This window comes from Hyperolius riggenbachi, chromosome 4 (assembly GCF_040937935.1).
Source record: "Hyperolius riggenbachi isolate aHypRig1 chromosome 4, aHypRig1.pri, whole genome shotgun sequence".
Lineage (NCBI taxonomy): Eukaryota > Metazoa > Chordata > Amphibia > Anura > Hyperoliidae > Hyperolius > Hyperolius riggenbachi.
The window spans coordinates 32,386,123-32,407,988 of NC_090649.1; the positions used below are offsets into that span (position 1 = coordinate 32,386,123).

The 21,866-nt window shown below is 46.1% G+C and overlaps 1 protein-coding gene across 1 annotated transcript in view; it reads left to right on the forward strand.

Annotated features, from left to right (window-relative positions):
• The first annotated feature begins 16,059 nt into the window (after positions 1-16,059).
• Positions 16,060-21,866, forward strand: part of GAREM2 (GRB2 associated regulator of MAPK1 subtype 2) — a 143,571-nt gene continuing 137,764 nt past the window's right edge. The window contains exon 1 of the mRNA XM_068278973.1: positions 16,060-16,348. Within this exon, the coding sequence (XP_068135074.1) occupies positions 16,237-16,348 (112 nt within the window). The 5' untranslated portion in view covers positions 16,060-16,236. The remainder of the gene's footprint in view (positions 16,349-21,866) is intronic.

A 21,866-nucleotide genomic window follows, 5' to 3' on the forward strand; every position in this document is an offset into this window, starting at 1 on the left:
AAGAGAGCCCCAATACGTGAAGTTTGACTTTTGTAACAACAATGCAAAAATACTTGAATTGCCGGGGTAACCCCCAAATTTGGGAAAACAGGTTCAAAAAGACACTTCTGCATTTAGTTTTTCCTACTTGGTTTATTTGCATCATACAAGAAATAAAACTAGAATAAAAATATAAAACAGTATAGACAGAATTTAGGTGCCGGAGATTCTGCTGAGGAGGACGGAGGTCCCGGCGGTCGTCAGTTAGTGACGCCGTGCAGTTATCTCACATACCGGCGCGTTGCGTAGTGACATCTATAAATAGACGGTCGGATCAGGAACTGGTGTGGCAGGTGGTCAGCGCGGGGTTAATTGCTTCCTGAGCTATATCTGTCCTTCCTCTTTTGGTTACAGCTGCGTCCGGCTAACCTTGTGCAAAGTCAGAGGAGGACGGTGACTCACGGGCTGAGCTATCCGCGGAAACGGCCGCAGTGACACGCAGAGCCTGCCCTCATTCTGCTGCTGATCTGCCCAGTGATGTATGAAGGATCACATAGCTACCTCTTTTGGAGGGACAGTCCCTCCCTCTTTCTTCCTTATTTGTCCCTCTTTTAGGACTGATGTATGTAAATATATGTAGTTTTCTACTGAAAAATGTGTTTAATTGACCCTAAGCTTTATTCTTATCCTTTAAACTGATACATTTCTTATTTTCAAATGTAAATATAAAGGAAAATGCACCAGGTTAGAAAGGACCAGTGTGGTTTGAATTATAAGGGCCGGTTCTCACTACGGCAATTAGCGGGTGATTCTCGCTCAATGCCAAAGTGCTCGCGCTTTTTAAAGCGCTAGTGCAATAGTAGCTATATGGCAGTGATCTCGCTGCATCGACTGCCGCCGATCGATTTCTTGAGTGCTTAACAAAGGGATGATCGCGATCATCGGGAATCGCAAGGTTGTCCATTGATTTTACTGCGCTAATCTCGGTAAAATCACCCGAGCTTTCAAGTGTGAATGGGCCCTACAACAACATTTTTCTCCTGAAATCTTTATGGGATGCATGACTAGGGGTGTGTCAGGTGGTGTGATTAAGGGTGTGGCTTAAGAGTTTCTCATCTCAAAAAGTTGGGAGGTATGGGATCAGAACAGCCCAATTCCCAGCTCTGCTGAATAAATCTGAGGTCTGTTCTAAGTTCTGCTGAATTACGACACTTTGAAGTCAGTGATGCCGATTTTCTCTGTTGTGTGCAAATCTCCCATACATGCTATGTTGTCAGACTGACGCCGTCACGTCACTACAAACACTTCCTCCTTCCGGGTTGAAGTAGGCAGTTTTTGTAATCACGTGACAGCGGATTGGAACGCATCATGGGAAGCGCCGAGGGACGAGCGAAGAAGACGTCAGATAGGTAAGCTTGACCCCCCCGCCCAGCCCGCACAGCATTACTGGGTGCTACCCAGATAGTTACTATCACCCGAATCCGAATTTAAGCCCATGCCTGGTCATGGCACTGATTGCAGTGCTGGGCCGAAATTACGCATGAGCGTAATTACGCATCGTAATTCAATGCAAATTTACACGTAACCGCTTCGCGTAACTTACGGTCTCATGCGTAATTTTTTACGCGTAAGCAGTTAAGTGGTATCGTAATTACGCTGTCTACCGTAATTGCTAGGTATGCGTAATTTTACGAAGACTTACACGTAATTTTACGCGTAATTACTAACGTAAAAACTCTCCTTTTCTAAGAGTAGCCAATCAGTCAACATCCTAAGCAACCAATAGTATCTTCTACCGCCCTTCAGTATATAAGCGTAGGTTTTGACGCATACGAATGATGTGTACGCAATAGCTGTCACATTGACGGCTATTGCGTACACATCGTCCGTATGCGTCAAAAAGTACGCATTAATGGTTATTACGGCACTACGCGTAACATCGTAGCGTAAGCACCTACATTATGGTATCCTTACGCGTAACTGCGTAAGTTAACACGTAATTACAGTGATGAACTGTAGATAATTTCCTACGCCGTAACCATAATTGCGTAATGCGTAATAGCGTAAAATTACGCGTAATGATCTGTAAGCGTAGATTTTTCCATTACGACCAGCACTGACTGATTGTCCTCAGAGGAGCTCACAATCTAATCCTTACCATAGTCATACTCTAATGTCCTCCTGTACTATTATTATTATGTCTTTATATAGCACTGACAACTCTTGCAGCACTTTACAGAGTACATAGTCATGTCACTGGCTGTCCTCAGAGGAGCTCACAATCTAATCCTACCATAGTCATCATAGTCTAATGCCCTGCCATAGTATTATGTATTCATATTGCACTGACATCTTCTGCAGCACTTTACAGATTACATAGTCATGTCACTGACTGTTCTCAGAGGAGCTCACAATCTAATCCTACCATATTATTATTATTACTAGCTGATGGCCCAACGTTGCCCGGGTATGTTTTTGGCTGGTGTTGGCTCCGCCCACTTTTCCTAACCCTAACACACAATTACTCAATGACCTAGTTTGTGAGCTTTGTGGTCTTTGGCATCAATATTTTGCATTGAAATGAAACACATTGCTTGTTTGTGGCTACACCCCCTTTCTGAATTTGAACCCCAGTCACCCAATGACCAACTGTACCAGGTTTGAGGCTTGTGTCATTAACAGTGCAAGAATGGCAGCAATTAAATATTCCCCTTAAAAATCAATAGGTGAATTTTGATTGGCGTTTGTAGGCTCCACCCATTTTTCTGAATATTAATCCCAGTCACCCAGTGACCAACCGTGCAAAGTTTGAGAACTCTGCCATTAACAGTGTAAGAATGGCTGCAGTTTACATTTTCCCAGTGAAATTTGTATTTGTCTCCGTCCACTTTTTGGTTATGGGGATATAAAGTATCCTATGTGTTGTTCCAGGTAATGTACTATGTGTGTGCAAAATTTCATTCACATCCGTTCAGCCATTGTTGCGTGATCGAGTAAAAAACATCCAAACTTTCGCACTTATAATATTAGTGAGATGCAAATCTAATGTGAATTGCATGCAGCCTTGGGCCAATCAGAATGGACAGGGAGCTCTGCTGGTGAACGCTGTCTACAGTTATCTAGTGGTGACCAGGTGTGGTAGGGAAAGGCTGTGCTGGGATTGGAGGCCAATTCCATGTAAAACAGTAAGTTAAAGAACTTTACTAAATAAAGCTGAACCACTCCACCTCGAAGGGTTTTTCCCCTTAAAAAAACCAGAGCAATTTTTACCTGTCAGCCTCCTTCCATTAATTCGCCTATAACTTTATTACTACTTATCACAATGAAACAATCTATATCTTGTTTTATTCGCCACCAATTAAGCTTTCTTTGGGGGGTACTTTTTGTTAACATTATTTTATTCTAAAAATGTTTTATCAGGAAAAAGAAGAAAAAATGGAATTATTTCTCAGTTTGCGGCCATTATAGTTTTAAAATAATACATGCTACTGTAATTAAAACCCACACATTTTATTTGTCCATTTGTCCCGGTTATTGCAACCTTCACATTTTTTTCCTGGTACAATTCATGGCGCCAATATTTTATTTGGAAATCAAGGTGCATTTTTTAAGTTTTGCGTCCATCCCTCATTACAAGCCCATAATTTATATAGTAATAGTAATATACCCTATTGACAAACATATTAACAAAGTTCAGTCCCTAAGGTAACTACTGTATATTCTGGCGTATAAGACTACTTTTCAACCCTTGAAAATCTTCTTAAAAGTCAGTGGTCGTCTTATACGCCGGGTGTCATTGATGCCGGGTGATACGCCCTATCCTGTTACCGCCTCTCAGATCTCGCTGCTGAGGACTGTAGTGAAGCGGCGCAGGTGCACATGTGTGAGATCTGAGAGGCAGAGAAGGAGGTAAATAGGATACAAGGGCGGGCAAGACGGGTGAAAAAGGCGTGTTTTATGGGCACAGCGTGATCTACTCTTATATACGTCTCTGATAAACAGGGAGACAAGGAGAGCCAACCAATCCACTTAGGGAGAGGAAGAGTTCACCAATCCAACCAGTCAATCGTCCATATACTGGATACCACATACAGTACAACACCAGTATCTGTTCATACATAGCACCAGTATACTTTTTTTTTTTTTTTTTATTTGGTGTACACTGAGTATATCCCAAACTCTATATTTTAACTGGAAAACTTGGGAGGTCATCTTATACGCCGGAATATATGGTTATTTATGTATTTTTTATTTATTTTTTTGTAAAAAAAAATTTGCCAGCTATTAGGGAGTGTGGGAGGTCAGGGTTTAATTTTAAAATGAAAAATAAGGTAAAAATAGATGCTTTATTGAAAAAAAAATGCAGATGTAATTTTACTATTTTGCCACAAGATGCCCTCACAGGCCCCTTCTGTATGCATACTATTAATACGCAGAAAGAACTACGTGGACAGGTTTTGTGAGTGGCAGAGCCGTCTAATAAGACTGCTGCGGTCATTCTCACTTCACACGGGGACTTAGAGCAATGAATGGTAACTGTGTTACGGCGGTAACGAGCACACCCAGTTGATGAGGGTCGAGCGGGAACGTGTGCCAGGGAGGGAAAATGGTTAATTAATAAAATTATTTGTTTTTTTTTTTCAGTATTGATATATGGATTATTTCATCAGTGTTTAGCCATTGAAAAATCTTTCCTCTCCCTGATTTCCCTTCTGACATTTATTACATGGCGACATATTTACTGCTGGCAGGTGCAGCACTGCGGAATGTTTGTTTGTTTTGTGCTCAGAGCAAAAATAACATCTGGTCTCCCAGAACGCATTGGGAGGAGAATGCTGCTAGCTGATTAGCCTAGACCAGGCATGGGCAAACTTGGCCCTCCAGCTGTTACCCATTTCAGCCGCCCAGACGTGAAGCTCACGTCCAGGCGGCTGCTGTGCTGCGCTCCCGCTTTTAGCCGCACTCCCGCGCGCGATCGCAGGCGCGCCCCGTGTCCCCGTGGTGTCCCCCGCTAGCCCTGGGATTAGTGAAAGGGAACATGGTTCCCGATCACCGATCCCTTTCCCCCGTTGAAAAACCGAAGCGCTCACCCGTGAGACTTCAGTTCTTCTGCCCGGAACAATTTCCGCATCCCCCTTGTACTTCCGCTTAGCGAGAAGTACAAGGAGGGAGGGAAAACAAACACGAAGGTGGCCATCTTGTGGCCAAATAGTAAAACTACATCTACACATTTTTTACATTACACTCTACACATTTTACAACATTAAAAATGCCCTGTTTATGTCCCACACCAAAATATTACCCAAATTAATTTTTTAATGAAAAAAAAAAAAAAAAAAAAAACATAAATAGTTACCTAAGGGTCTGAACTTTTTAAATATGCATTTGAAGGGGGTATACTACAAACATTTTTTAAATTATAAGCTTGTAAATAGTGGTGGATGCAAAACGGAAACAATGCACCTTTATTTCCAAATAAAATATTGGCGCCATACATTGTGATAGGGACAAAATTTAAATGGTGTCATAACCGAGACAAACGGGCAAATAAAATACATAGGTTTTAATTATGGTAGCATGGATTATTTTAAAGCTATAATGGCCGAAAACTGAGAAATAACGAATTTTTTCCATTTTTTTCTTATTAATCCTGTTAAAATGCATTTATAAATCAATAATTCTTAGCAAAATGTACCACCCAAAGAAAGCCTAATTAGTGGCGGAAAAAACAAGATGTCGATCAATAAATTGTGATAAGTAGTGATAAAGTTATTAGCGAATGGGAGGTGAAAATTGCGCTGATGCATAAGGTGAAAAATCCCCGTGGGCTGAAATGGTTAAGGAACTACAAGTCCCACAATGCATTGCAGGAGTCTGACAGCCACAGTCATGACTCATAAAGGCAAATGCATTGTGGGACTTGTAGTTCCTTAACAGCTGGAGGGCCAAGTTTGCCCATGCCTGGCCTAGGGAGGGTGGGGCCACATACCAATATACAGGAACATATACAGTAGATATAATCACATGCAGATCAGCCATGGCCACGGACCCTGAATAAGCATGCTGCATGCAGCAGATCAGGTGCTCTGACAGATTAGCTGCATGCTTGTTTCAGGTGTGTGATTCAGACACTACTGCTGCCAAATAGATCAGCAGGACTGCCAGGGAACTGGTATTGTTTAAAAGGAAATAAATATGGCAGCCTCTATATACAGTAGCTCTTGCTTCAGTTTCTTTTTCAATTGTACTCTACTCAGGTCTCCTGTACTATCTATATCTACCACCAGATGGAGACAAACTCCAGCATTGCACATATATATACTCTATGTCTATGCAAAACTATCTACGTGTGAAAACTTAGGCCTTGTTTACATTGCGTTCCGTCCGCGTGTGCGTCCACGTTGGGCGGTTTTTGACGCATATTTTTTTTCCTGATTCCCGGCGTTTGGTTGGCGATTCGTTTTTTGTGCTTAGCGGCTTTCTAAGTGTTTTTTTGGGGGCGGTTTTGTAATTCACTCCCTGACGCAATGTATTTATTCTTAAAAACGCAAACACAATTGCCTTATTGTGCGTTTTTGTACACGTTTTCCGTTTTTCCGATACTTTCCATTGAGGCGGAATCGGCCTGAAAATGGAACACGCACCGCTTTGCTAGCCGCACCGTGCCAGACCCGCGCTGATTTGAACCTTCTCATAGACATTCATTGGCCTCGCGGTCGGGGGGCGAAAACACCTGCAGTGTGAACAAACCCTTAAAGCGGACCTGAACTCTTGCACAGGACAGAAGGAAAACAGAGAAAAGCACCCTGTATGTATTTAGAGTTTAGCCGATCTAATTCCCTCTCGTCTGTGACTAAACGACAAGTGTAATTTGATCTCTTCAGTTGTGTCAGCTGACAGCCACGCCAGAGAGCTTATTGGTAATCACAGGCTGTTAACAATATGTCTGCTTCCATGAAAGCAGGAAGTAGACAAACTTCTGATTTATTGCAGGATTTGTATCAGCTGTAAAAAGGAATGCTTTTCTTTAAAGTTCTTCCGAAGCGAAATATCAAATCTATTTTTACAATTTAGTTGCTCTGCTGAGGACTGCCGTGCTTCCTGAGCTGACACAGCTGAGAGATCAAATTACAACTTGTGATTAGTCACAGATGAGGGGGAATTAGACAGGATAAACTCTCTACATACAGGGTGCATGTCTCACTTTTCCTTCTGTCCTGATGAGTTCACCTCCACTTTAATAACTTTTTTTATACATTTTATTACATTTTAACAGGAAGAATCTGGATGATACCATTTATTGGCTAACTTAGAGCAACTCGGAGGGAGAAATAATTCAGGGTTTGGTTATTGCTAGCACCCCAAATTACCCTTGCATGGGCCACAGGCATTGCTGCTATACCGCACCACATGAGCGGCGCACGGCACCAAGATGACCCGCTTTGTGGGAGAGGGGAGGAGTTGTCTCAAGGTTATAGGCCGAGGCAGGGTTTTTTCCAACTAGTGCTGAGGCTCTGGCCACCCCCATCTGCCCTGCCATGGCCCGCCCCCAGCTCGGCCGCTGCGACCCATTTGGAGCCCGGGCGTGGCAACACAGGCAGAAGTTTCAGAAATGTTACCGCAGACTTGGGAATCATGGCTGCGAGTGTGTTCCCGAGGAGCAGGGCGGAGTGTCGTATTCAGCTGACCAGGTAAGCAATTAACCCGCCCCCCGATCCTGCAGCTAGAGATATCGCGAACATAGAATTTTCTGTTCGCGAACGGCAGATGCAAACTTCCGAAAACTGTTTGCGAACAGGCGAATCTTGCGAACCGTCATAGCCTTCAACGCCATAGGCAGACAAATTTTAAAAACTACAAAGACTGTTTCCGGCCACAATGAAAAAGTTGTTTCAAGGGGTGTAACACCTGGACAGGGGCATGCCAGAGGGGGATCCATGCCAAAAGTCCCACCAAAGATTACGGAGATGATGCAAAGTCAGGTTTTAATCCCTAAAGAGCAGAAATCACATTATGCACAGCTCTGGTTGTCAGTGGGCTGTGGGGTGTCTCACACAGAGAAATGCAATAGTACTATCAGAATACAGTGATATAATAATGCACTGAAGTGGTTCTGTGCCTGCAACTTAATGAGGCAACAGCAGTAGTGTGCACACAGCTCTGGGTGTCAGTGGGCTGTGGAGTGTCTCACACACAAAAAAAACACAGGAAACCAATGTTGTTTGAAGTGCATTCACAGCAAGTGAGGAACAAGAACACAGGCCTAGCTAATGCTTTCCCTACCTATCTGCAGCAAGTCTGACCCTGCTCTCCCTAGCAGTCAGCAGCCAGCAGAGAATGAATCCAATATGGCCACCACAACTGCTTTTTGATAGGGGGTTGGGGGGTCCAGGAAGGGGTGCTAGCTGATTGGCTGCCATGTGCCTGCTGACTGTGATGTAAAGGGTCAAGGTTTATCTCAATGATAATGTATAGGGGCGAATAGAACACGCCAAATGTTTGCTGTTTGCCGCAAATGCGAACAGCCGGTGTTTGCAGGATACTGATCGCAGGTGAACAGTTTGGGCCATCTCTACCTGCAGCATTAGTCAGAGCCTGGCCTGACAGACTCTGTCTTTTATAGTGGACAGGTACTCTTTAAATTCACTGCATTTGCTGCATGCTTGTTTCAGGCGTGATTCAGACACTTGATGAATGAAAGACCAGCAGGACAGCCAGGCAACTGTTATTGTTTAAAATATGGCAGCCTCCGTATTCTTCTCACTTCAGGTGGCCTTTAAGGACCCCACCTGCCCCATATGTGAAGATAATGTACTCCAGGGTGGAGGTTACTCCATAACTCTCTTAGTACGGCAGTGATGACAGGTGGGCGGACAATCGTGGGGGCCGCCGCGGTCCAGACATATAATATGCACACAGAAGATCCTGGTGATAATATAACACTCTCTTTCCATTGCCATGGTGCCTTTTAAGCAGATTAGACCCCCGCTGGTTCCTGAGAAGCCCCCGCCAGCATCCTGGCTGTATATGTGCGCAATTAGCTGGATGTAAAGTGCACGGAATCCACTTATCTGATACAAGCCCTCCCCTCCCCCTCTAACAAATTCCTTATGGCCGATCGATAAGAAGAGTTTCCACTCCTTGCTGTGATTCTGGACCAGGTAATTAATGACTTAACCCCCGACGGTCCCAACTACAGTACAAGTCAGGGAGCTGCTTCCTCCGCACGCCAATACTGCAGCCAGGACTGAGGGGAGAGGTACATGGAGGCTGACATACTGCTTTCCTTTTAAACAATACCAGTTGCCTGGCTGTCCAGCTGATCCTCTTAAGCCCAATCTACACGATACGATTCTTTGTGCGATTCGATTACGATTCTTTTTAAGATCCAATTAAATCTGACATGTCCGATCGGGATTCGATTCGGTTCAATTGGATTTGCCATTGCAAAACAATGGCAAAACGAATTGAATCGAATCCCGATCGGATATGTCTGACTTAATCAGATCGTAAATAGAATCGTAATCGAATCGCACAAAGAATCGTATCATGTAGATGGGGCTTTAAAGCCGCATCTACACGAGTAGATGCGGTCACAGTGCTCCTTATCAATCGAGCCGCTGATGCGGCTCGATTGATAAAATCCGACAGGACGGATCTCCGCACCGCCGATTCCCTGCTCGCTCCCCGCTAGGGGACAATGGCAGGGAATCGTGCGGGAGATAAGCGGCGCCGGCGGGGACGAGCGGGCACGAGCGGGGAATCGAATGTGGCGCACGCGCGGCGAGCGGGGACGCGGCGGGCACGCGCAAGAGGCCGCCAATCGCCACATCTCCCCAACATCTCCCCGTGTAGACGGGGCTTAAAGGGAACCTAAACTGAGAAGGATATGGATTTTTCCTTTTAAAATAATACCAGTTGCCCGACTCTCCTGCTGATCCTGTGTCTCTAATACTTTTAGCCACAGCCCCTGAACAAGCATGCAGATCAGGTGCTCTGACTGAAGTCAGACTAGGATTAGCTACATGCTTGTTTCAGGGTGTGATTCAACCACTATTGCAGTCACAGAGATCAGCTGGACTGCCAGGCAACTGGTATTGTTTAACAGGAAACATCCATATCACTCTCAGTTAAGGTTCCCTTTAAGGCTCATACACAGGCCTGACTAAGGTGGCCATACACTGGTCGATTTGCCATCAGATCGACCGACAGATAGATCCCTCTCTGAACGAATCTGATAAGAGAGGGATCGTATGGCTGCCTTTACTGCAAACAGATTGTAAATAGATTTCAACATGAAATCGATTCCCCACCTGTGCCGCTGCCGCAGCTGCCCCCCCCCCCCCTCCCCGCATACATTACCTGATCCGGCCAGCGCAAGTCCCCCGGTCTCCACTGTCTTCTTCTCCACTCTGGACTCCAGCTTCACTATACCTCCTGTCCAGGGAAGTTTAAACAGTACTCTACTGTTTAAATTTCCTGCCCGGACAGGAAGAAGTGAAGCCTGGCCACATTATATTTTGCTTAACAGTCCCCTTAAAGTGGACCAGAACTCAGAACTTCCCCTCTGCTCAAAAAGATAAGCAACAGCATAATGACCTTTACAGAAAAATATTTCTTTGTTATAGCGCATGCAAAACCTGCAATAAATCTGCAGTGTGACTACTTCCTGCTTTCATGGAAACAGACGTAGGGTTAACATCCTGTGTTTACAAAACAGCTGCTCTGCTGAGGTAGGCAGCTGACACAGCTGAGACCAGGCCTGGATTTACATCACAGGTGCCTACAGGCACAGATGTCCTGGCACCCTAGACTCCGCCCTCCATGAACCTGCAAACACCCACTGAACAGGACTTCAAGTGTGCTGGCTGGTGTGTGCTCAGCTGTCACTTTTCCCTTACTTACTTAGCCCATCATAGATAGCTACAGATACCCTTTAGCATTAGATATCCAAAACTATCCTTAGACCGGCTGAACTCTATAAATACATGCAGGGTGCATTTCTCTGTTTTCCTTCTGTCCTGTGCAAGAGCTCAGGTCCACTTTAAGGAACTGCATTTATAAGAACTGTATATTTTCTTTATCCTCTGGCTGAGTTATATGATTGCGATGGGCTGACTGCTCAGTGGCGATGGGAGTCGGCGAGCGCAGCCGGCCCCACTGAGGCTTGCTCTGCACCTGCACGCGATACGCTCCCTGTCATCAGCTCAGCTGCTGAAATACGGGGCAATCAGAGCTGCCATTCTGTGTCTCATTCAAGGGAAACTGACAATGACCTTGTCCATAAACCCTAAACCCAACATAACAAAAGCCGGAGCTGACAGACTCATCATCGCTTCTTACACAGCTGGAACACCACTTATATATGTCCGCACTGCATGTGGCATGTCTCCCCCTGCATGAGCTGACAGCACTGTGACGCACGCAAGCCATGAAGAGGACCTGTCACTACGATGCCCATCACCTCACTACCTATTCCTGACTACCTATTCTGGCTACACCAATTCCTGACTGCACCTATTCCTGACTATCTGTACTGGCTGCACCTATTCCTGACTGCACCTATTCTGATTACTTTTCCTGGCTGCACCTATTCCTGGCTACCTAGTCCTGGCTATACCTATTCCTGACTACCTATTCCTGGCTGCACCTATTCCTGGCTATACCTATTCCTCCTGACTGCACATATTCCTGACTACCTATTCCTGGCTATACCTATTCCTGACTACCTATTCCTGGCTGCACCTATTCCTGGCTATACCTATTCCTCCTGACTGCACCTATTCCTGATGACCTATTCCTGGCTATACCTATTCCTGACTACCTATTCCTGACTGCACCTATTCCTGGCTATACCTATTCCTCCTGACTGCACCTATTCCTGATGACCTATTCCTGGCTATACCTATTCCTGACTACCTATTCCTGGCTGCACCTATTCCTGGCTATACCTATTCCTCCTGACTGCACCTATTCCTGACTACCTATTCCTGGCTGCACCTATTCCTGGCTATACCTATTCCTCCTGACTGCACCTATTCCTGACTACCTATTCCTGGCTGCACCTATTCCCGAGTAGCTATACTGACTATACCTATTCCTGGCTATACCTATTCCTGACTACCTATTTCTGGCTATATCTATTCCTGACTGTCTATTTCTAGCTGCACCTATTCCTATCTATACTGGCTACCCCTATTCCTGGCTGTACCTATTTCTGGCTACACCTATTCCTGGCTATCTATACTGGCTGCACCTATTTCTGGCTACCTATACTGGAGCACCACATGTACTTGGATATCTATACTGAGGCACCTATAGCTCACTACCTATACTGGGGCACCACCTGTACCTGGATTCCTATACTGCAGCACCTATAGCTCACTAACTACTACTGAGGGCACCACCTGTACCCTATCTCATATATTAATAGGGGACTACCTGTATTTTGCTAGTATTTGGCTCCACCCACATCATGTTTTGGCCATGCCCACTTTTTGACACGGCACTTTCTTCAATGGTGGGGCTACACCCATTTTTGCACCACTCCATTCATGGAAGGGGTTGGGGGGGGCTCAAGTTATAGTCTGCTCGGGCCACCAAAACCCCAGTTGCACCCAGGGCCGGTTTAAGCAACAATGGGGCCCCAGGGCAAATTAAACCTGGGGAGCCCCCCAACAGATACCCCGGAGCAAAAATTGGCATTAAGGGACCTTTTTTGCAGCTGGTATAGTCAGGGTTTGAAGCCCCAATCGGTCGGAGCTCCACATTCTGGCTACCCCAGTCTGCATGGGGGACAAGGGGTTAAAAAGTTTCAGGAGGGGGGACCCCACATAATTAAAAAAAAAAATTCCCACACTCTAAACATAAAAAAAAAAAATTGGGGAAAATAGAAAAAAATGCCAGAGATCTTCATACAGACATATTGCGGCTGTATAGCGATCCCTGGCCAAAGCGCTGCGGCTGCGTATGGACCCCCTGGAAACCCCGTCAGGAAATGTATTGCGCTTTCGTTTGATGCATGTAAAATTACACTACCGTTAGGTTTGCTACTAAAAGTGACATTTACCGCATTTAAAAGTATACTATTTTCCTTCGAAACTTTAAAATCGATTTTCTCAAAAACTATAAGGTCTTTTTGAAAAATTGTTTTTCCTCTTATTCCCAATGATCTCCTTAACATATCCTGCAAATTTAGGGTTTCTAGCATTTAAGGTGGATTTGCTATTAACCATCGGCTGGTTTTTAAATGTGTATTTTTTTTACTTTGAAACTTTAAAATCGATTTTCTCAAACTATAAGGTCGATTTGAAATGTTTTTTCCTCTTGTAGCCACTGGGGGCCCCTACAAGCTCTGGGGCCCTGGGGCAGCTGCCTCCTTTGCCTCTATGGTAGCGCCGGCCCTGGTTGCAGCCCTGTTCTTTTCTGGTTCATGATGGCTCCATTCACGTGAATGGACTTCTGGCAGCTGCACAGAGAAGAATGCTGAGCTCCCTGCACTAAGATCACGCACTTAGCTGGATAATCTCGCCTCTGATCCACTTGGCGCAGGATGGTTTGGCTGCAGGGCTCATCTCTACAGCTGACACATTGGACAGAGGGGGGTATATTGGAGGAAGAGTCATGGCAGTTTGCATGGGCTGAAAGAGCAGGAGGGACCAGAGAGGGTAGAAGGAATACTACTAGGCACTAGGGAAAACATATTAGGTTTGGCATATCCGGTAGTAGAGGTTTGGGGGAATAGAATTACTGGGCATAGCAGGATCATCCACAAGGCAACCTAGGCAAGCGCCTGGGGCGTAGCAAGCATCAAGGGGCCCGAATTCCATCTTCTCTGGCCCATCTCCCACCTCAGCTTACTAAAAGTACCATAAAGGGCAGGAAAAGTTTCTTGTTTGCCCCTCTCCTCCCCCACCTGCCCCACCTATCAGTGCCTTCGCTCCCAGGACATGCATTTTGCATACTCGCAGCTGGATATAAATAGCAAACCTATCCTTTGGGGGGCAGCGTGGAGGGTCCCCTCTGGGCTTTGGCCACACCTGGAGGGTGCACTTTCTCTGACAACAGTGATTGTGATGTGGAAATCGCTCCTATGGAATCAGCTCCAATAACGTAAATAAGCGATAGTACTTTTATATTCGCCGCCGATCGCCAGCGATACGGAAGTGCTGCTGAAACAGCTCTGTATAAAGTACTCAGCGAGCCGTATAAAGTACTCCTACGCAATATGTATTTGTCAAGGCAGGGGGTACTAGCGATGTTACTCACCACAGGGGGTACTTGGCCAACACAGTCAATAATAATGGGGGACATGCTGTCATAATGTTGAAAAAAAAAACACTGCTCTACAACAGAACATGCCTGGGTGAAGAACTAAATGCATTTTTGGGGGGATATCGCCTGATCTGGATAAATGAGAACCTTCACTGTAGTTGAATAACACTGAACCAGTGGCGTAGCAATAGGGAAGGCAGAGGTAGGCCAATGTTTTGCTTTTTCCAAGGTAAAATGAACGTCCATAGACTTTCATTTTACCTTTCACATCTAACGCTGCGTTTTGGCGCATTGACTTAGACGCACCCGGGAGCTTTGAATTGTCCGGCACCTGCATTTTCCCGTCAAGTGAATTATAACTACCACCGCTATTCAGCGCCGCTCCGCAACTTACTGATGTCACTCAACGCATGCACGAATTTCAGTTTGTGCATGCTTTGGCTAATGTGAAAGAGCCCTCGTCTCAGCTCTCCCCGCAGCCGTTCGCCACAGCTCCGACCCGGTCCCCGGCGATGACGTCAGAGCGACCTGGAGGTCGCTCTGTACGGTGTCTGCGCGAGCGGCGCTGTCAATCACCGCCACGCGGGCCGGAGCGGACTGCGCTTATACCGACGTCATCGCCGAGGACCGGGTCAGAGATGTGGCGAACGGCTGTGGGGAGAGCTGAGACGAGGGACATGCTGGGAGCTTGGGACTGGAGGAAGCCCCCGGTAAGTACCACTTATTTTCTTTGAACTTGCCTGATGACTCCTTTAAAGGACTACTGGGGTGGGGGGAAAAATAGTTACGCTTACCCGGGGCTTCTAATGGACCCCTGCAGACCTCCTATACCCGCGCAGCCACTCACCGATGCTTCTGTTCACTTCTGGAATTTCCGACTTTAAAGTCGGAAAACCACTGCACCTGCGCGGCCATGTCCTCGCTGCCACTGACGTCACCAGGAGCGTACCGTGCAGGCACAGACCGTACTGGGCCTGCACAATACACTTCTGGTGACATCAGCAGGAGGGAGGGCGCGGCCACGCAGGCGCAGTGGTTTTCCGACTTTAAAGTCTGAAATTCCAGAAGTGAACCAGAGGCGGGGCCGGAGCATCGGGGAGTGGCTGCGCGGGCACAGGATGTCTGCGGGGGAACATTAGAAACCCCGGGTAAGTTCAACTCATTTTCCCCCTACCCCCCTTACAGTCATCATTTAACTCTTCCTGTACTGGAAAACAATACGAGACTCTTTTTCTTTGCTACTAATGTTCTATTTCTTAGCTGTACAACACATACATTTCATTATCTCATATGTTTATTTTCAGGTTTGCTTTAACACACGGTTTCCCTCCTCTGCTTACACCTCTCATACTGTGCTTGTCCTTGGCTGGTATTGTGCCATATGCATTGTTATGTATAGAATGCTTGGGGGGGGGGGGGCAAGGTACAGCTTGCACTGGGGCCCCCAGCTCCTTAGCTACGCCACTGAACATATAAAGCCCAGCTTTGGGCAGCCGTGGTCCAGATTTGCAGCGGATGTGTAGCAGGAGCGCACGTCTCCTGGCAGTGAAGGAGTTAGCGGAGCCTGGGCAGCGATTCATGAATGGGAAGAGCAGTGACACAAGTGAGGCTTGTACCCTGCAGGGGATGCAGTGACTCTGTATGCCTGATGCTGGTCCATCTCCCCCCATCCCCATCCTCCCTCCCCTCATCCTGGGGGTGGGGCCAGCCAGAGCATCACTGAAAGCTGCATTCCCAGTGGATGTGTGGAGTGAGATGGGGGGGTGGAGGTGGTGCCTCTCTCCCTCCGCTTGTCCTGGAGAGAGATCCCTGATGAGGCAGCCTCACTAGGAGAAGCATGGCACAAACAGGACCAGCTGCTGCCCCCCACCTGCCCCGGAGCTGCCGCGTGACGCTGGGACCCCTGACGCCCGCGCCGGCCATGGCACGCCGGGACCCCTGACTTTCCGCACTTTGGGGATATGCAGCAGCCTGGGGACAGCCATGGAGAAACTGTCCGCAGGCATCTCGGAGCTGAACTGGAGCTCGGTGGCCTTACCCCTGGATGTGATCGTCAGCAAGTTCCGAATGCCCACCCTGGTGAAGCTCGGCAAAGGTAAGGACCCCCGTACTCCCACCGCGGTCCAGAGCCCACTGGCTGCATGCTTCTTCCAGGTCAGCGACTAAGCCTTGTACACACGCCAGATAAAAGTCATTTAAAACATCCGGCAAACTACAGATTTTGCCATTTCCGACAAAAATCATAGTTACATAGTTATTTGGGTTGAAAAAAAGACATACGTCCATCGAGTTCAACCAATAAACACAGTACAACACCAGCCTGCTCCCTCACATATCCCTGTTGATCCAGAGAAGGACGAAAAACCCTTACAAGGCATGGTCCAATTAGCCCCAAAAGGTAAAAAATTCCTTCCCGACTCCAGATGGCAATCAGATAAAATCCCTGGATCAACAAATCGTTGTTAAAAACTTAGCTAAATGACAACGATGGGAGACTGATATCGGGTATTCTGGCTTATCTAACTGGCAGATCAATCCAGATGACTGTTGGGCAGATATCGAGCAGTCGGCTGGTGTGTACAAGTCGTTCAAACCACATTGTTCCAAAGCATGTCATGTGACATCACTTCCGCTTGCCTGCGCAGTTTTCAAACATCATCGTTTGGAATATCGGTGTGTGTGTGGACGATGTCGTTTAAACTATATGTCATTTCTTTTTGCTGAAAAATGTTGTTTGAACAGCATTGGTCGCTTGTTGTATCAACTTTTTTGTAGCGTATATACGGACCTCAAGCCAGGATTGGGTTGGAGGTCCAAAGAGAGCGTCTTAGAAAAAAAAAGACAAATGTAGCTATGGCATCTCTTGTACTTAACATACAGCCAGTTCTCGTGTAAGATAATCCCACCTCCTTTCCCTGATAAATCTAGCATTAAAATGGCAAATTTAAGCAATGCTTAATGAGTTCTACAGAGTCACAAAGTCTTCAGTAAAACATCACTTTTATGGCATCACTTTAAAAGTCCATCTTTTGGATGAAATTCCTCCTGTTTCCTTACAGCAATGTGATTCCAAAAGCAGCCTTGTATTTGTGTGCTTTGAAGCGACCTCAGGAGATCTATACAGAAAACGCATCGCTGTCTTTTTCTTTCGCCTGTTTTCTGATCGGATGGCGGCTGTTATAACCGCTGTTTCTATATAAAGGTGATCGGATTCATTACGGTGGCGATCGGTGCTTTGACTGCCCCAGAGAGACTATTTGCGTCCCCTTTTCACTGAGCGGAGCTCCGGTTGACAGTGATATAGCAATGATCCGGAACTGGCTGCCGTATAACGCAACATCATAAAGGGGGCAATCTATGGTAAACTGGTGAATAGGGTGTCTTTAGCAAACCCTGTGAACTTTCCAAGCGGACTGTCTATAATGTGGTGATTGGCACTTTATAAATAAGCCAGTTACCGACTTCTGCTGTGTTAAACTCCCCATACACTATTCGACCGCAGCGCCGGTATTCCCACCATCAGTGAAGGCATTTTTCGTGGGATTGTCCCACAATCTCAGTCATGTTGATCACGGGACAATCCAGCAAAAAAGGCCTTCACTGATCCTGGAATATTGACTGTGGGTCGATTGCAGGACAACCGTTGCTAACCACAATTGTATTGTGTATGGGTGCCTCAAAGTTACTCAATAACGATAGAATCCTGATTATATAATTTTTCCATTTCTATGTAATATGAGGGACTACCTAAAATATCCATTCAAAGTATATTCACTCAGTTTACCCCTCTACTGCATGGATTTGGTAAGATTGTACAATCAAGATTGTATCATTAGTGGGCACTTTAAAGCCTGGTACACACTTTCAATTATGATTGGCCAATCACTGACCGATTTTACCAGCTCCAAGTAGTATGAGGGTTTACCTACATAATCTGTTCATAGTATTCAATATCTGTTGATCCTCATACTACATGGAGGAGGTAAAATTGGTCAGTGATTGGTCTATCATAATTGAAAGTGTGTACCAAGCTTAAGAGAGCAGATTGGCATGTTTATAAATATTGGAATCTGTAAAGTCTAATTGCGTCTGCCGGAATATCGTTACTCTCTGATCGATGACTTTATAAATAGACCCCCTACTGTTCCTATCTTTACAGGTGGTTAAAATGTTTCAAAATGAGGCTGTGATCGGTATTGCAATCTACTTGCATCATTATGTTAGAACGCTGGCGTGTGACTCATGCTGTTTACACTAACAAGACTCCTCCCCCTCCGTAAGCCATGCCCAGTACTCAGTGCTGCAGTGCTGAAAGACAAGCACAGGGATGATAATCAGTGCAGACTCATACAAGAGGAGGTAGAAATAGGGAAGAGGATGACAGAAGCACATTGTTGCTGTCACGAAACATTGGAATGTTGTGTATGCAGCAATAAAGATTAAAGCAAATTTGAAGCAAAAAACAAACCCTTATGATATACTGAATTGTATGTATAGTATGGATAACAAATAGAATGATTGTAGCAAAGAAAAGCATCTCATATTTTTATTTTCAGTTCTATAGCTTTTTTTTTATAACATTGTATCAGACTGTCACAGTTGCAGTTTTAAATGCACACTCTGTCTTTTAAGCAATAAAACAAAAAACAAAGCAGAAATAATGACCCTTTGAACCTTCCTGTAGTAAAACCTTATCCCAAGCTGTCTCTCACCGTTTCTTGGCTGCTTAAGTGCTTCAGAAAACAGGACTGTATTTCACCCAGTGGGTGGAACAGCTCAGAGAAGCTCTTTTGCATAGATAACTGAGGTTTTTTTTGTTTAAAGCCAATGGGTACCGGATTAAAAAAGAAAAAGTCAGATACTCACCTAAGGAGAGGGAAGGCTCGGTCCTAATGAGCCATCCCTCTCCTCTCCCGGTGCCCTCAGTGCTGCGCTGGCTCCCCCGTTCGCATCCGCCGCCGCAGGGTCTTCGGAGGTCTTCGGGAGCACTCGGGCTTCCGAAGACGGGCCGCTCCATACTACGTACGCGCGAGTGCGTCATAGAGGGCGCATGCGTAGTATGGAGCGGCCGCGTCATCGGGAGCCCCAGTGCTCCCGAAGGCTTCCGAAAGCTCCCTTCGGCATGCGGAAGTGGCAGTATTTGACCGAACTGGTCGAATACTGCTACGGGGGATCCTGCGTGGGACAGGGCACCGGGAGAGGAGAGGGAAGGCTCATTAGGACCGAGCCTTCCTTCTCCTTAGGTGAGTATCTGACTTTTTCTTTTTTAATCCGGTAAACATTCACTTTAACTCTTCATGTACTGGAAACAGCATGAGACTGTTTTCTTTGCTCCTAATGATTTATTTCTTAGCTGTACTAAACATACAATTTTATCTCATAAGTTTATTTTCACTCCAAGTTTACTTTAAGTCACATCGTATATCTGGAGTGCCGGCCATGCACTCTGATTATATGGGCCGAGGTTTGCACAATGTTTCTTGAATTGAATCCCTCTGGGAGTTTCAGTCCTGCTCTTCTCTTCTGCCGGTAAAAGCAGGGCTGGTTCTCTCATGAAGCAGGGTGAAACATTTGAATCAGGCGCAGAGATTACAGGGGAAGCATATTTCTACTGTGTTTACACTAACAGCATGCAGTCAGAGTAGGAAGATAAGGAGTCTCACAGAGGGACATTTATCAAGAGTGTCTGAGACAAAATATTGGTAGGATTTTAGAAATCCGTGCAAAACTGCCTCAGACATCCTAAGAAGTCACTAAATTGTGCAGGTTCCTTCTTAAACTGTTAGGAGTAGGAGGAGTTAGGAAGGCCTCTCAGACAGTGCAGTGTGTGAGGGAAATTGCTGTTGCTGAGGTAACCAATGCATCTGCTGTATTGCATCATTGCCCAGCACTGGAAGGGTTAAGCACAGAACAGCCTCACAGGACACCTGTCAGCACCCCCTGCTGACAGGTGTCCTGTGAGGTTGTTCTGTGCTTAACCCTGAAGTACCCTGAAGTGAAGTACTCCGCCCCCCGCGGAGTACTTCACAAATCAAGCCTAGCCTGCACTGCTGCACTATCTGTAGAAGTGCTATTAAGCACTTCTTAATCTGCAACAGTCTAGGGATGGATTTGCACTTTTCTTAACTGTAGTGCAGCCCTAGAAATCCACGCTAAACTGACGCTATTAAGTAGGATATTAGAAGTTTCTTATTATCATGCAGAACAGTTCCTCTGCTGGTTAGATCATAAAAAACTGTCAGTAATGCTTGGATAAATCTGGCCCACAGACTCACAGCCACCCAGTGTGCTATTGTGTTGAGCTGCAGCATGTCATGTGAGAACATTAAATGAAGCAGAGTATATTGTCGGGTGCTGTGCGATCATCCTCACAAGTTTGTCTCAGTCTAGAACCGGCCCTGTGTACAAGGTGGTCCACATGCCCAGAGAGACGCATAGCGATTTACCCTATGGAGAGTAGAACAATGGGGGAGAGTCAGAAATATTCCAACACACTGGAAAATCTTTAAATCTGTGAAAACTCACAATGACCCGACAGTCACAAGTTATTTCTTCAGAGCTCTGCTGTTGTTAAGTGCCAGGGAACAGAGACTTTGTAACTGACCAATAGCAACAGGTAAACGTCAAGCATCTATCAAGTTTATGCAAAGGATCAATAGATCTGCATATAGGTCACACCGCAGATCAATTTATATCTGTCAATAAATCAGTCTGTATTGATATACATGTTTGTGGATCAATATTGCTTAAAAGCGACCACTCTCCATGCACCATACAATTAAACGTTACAATTACAAAATAAAAATAAATCTACCCAGTGCATCATCATCCATTTCCTTCAATTTGATTCCAGAACACAAACCAAAGCTTAAAGGGGAACTGAAGTAAGAGGTATACGGAGGCTGCCATATTTATTTCCTTTTAAGCAATACCAGTTGCCTGGCATCTCTGCTGATCCTCTGCCTCTAATACTATTAGCCATAGCCCCTGAACAAGCATGCAGCAAATCAGGTGTTTCTGACTTTAAAGAGACTCTGTAACAACAAAAACCTCCCCTGGGGGGTACTCACCTCGGGTGGGGGAAGCCTCCGGATCCTAATGAGGCTTCCCACGCCGTCCTCTGTCCCACGGGGGTCTCGCCGCAGCCCTCCGAACAGCCGGCGACTGTGCCGACTGTCAGTTCAATATTTACCTTTGCTGGCTCCAGCGGGGGCGCTGTGGCGACTTTCGGCACGGAAATAGACGGAAATACCCGATCTCCGTCGGGTCCGCTCTACTGCGCAGGCGCCGGAAACTTGCGCCTGCGCAGTAGAGCAGACCCGACGGCGATCGGGTATTTCCGCCTACTTCGGCGCCGAGAGGCATCAGAGCGCCTGCGCAGGAGCCAGGAAGGTAAATAATGACGTCACCGCTGCCCGGACTGCACGGAGGGCTACAGCGAGACCCCCGAGGGACGCAGGACGGCGTGGGAAGCCTCATTAGGATCCTGAGGCTTCCCCCACCCGAGGTGAGTACCCCCCAGGGGCCGTTTTGTTGTTACAGTTCCTCTTTAAAGTCAGATCTGACAAGACTAGCTGCATGCATGTTTCTGGTGTTATTCAGATACTACTGCA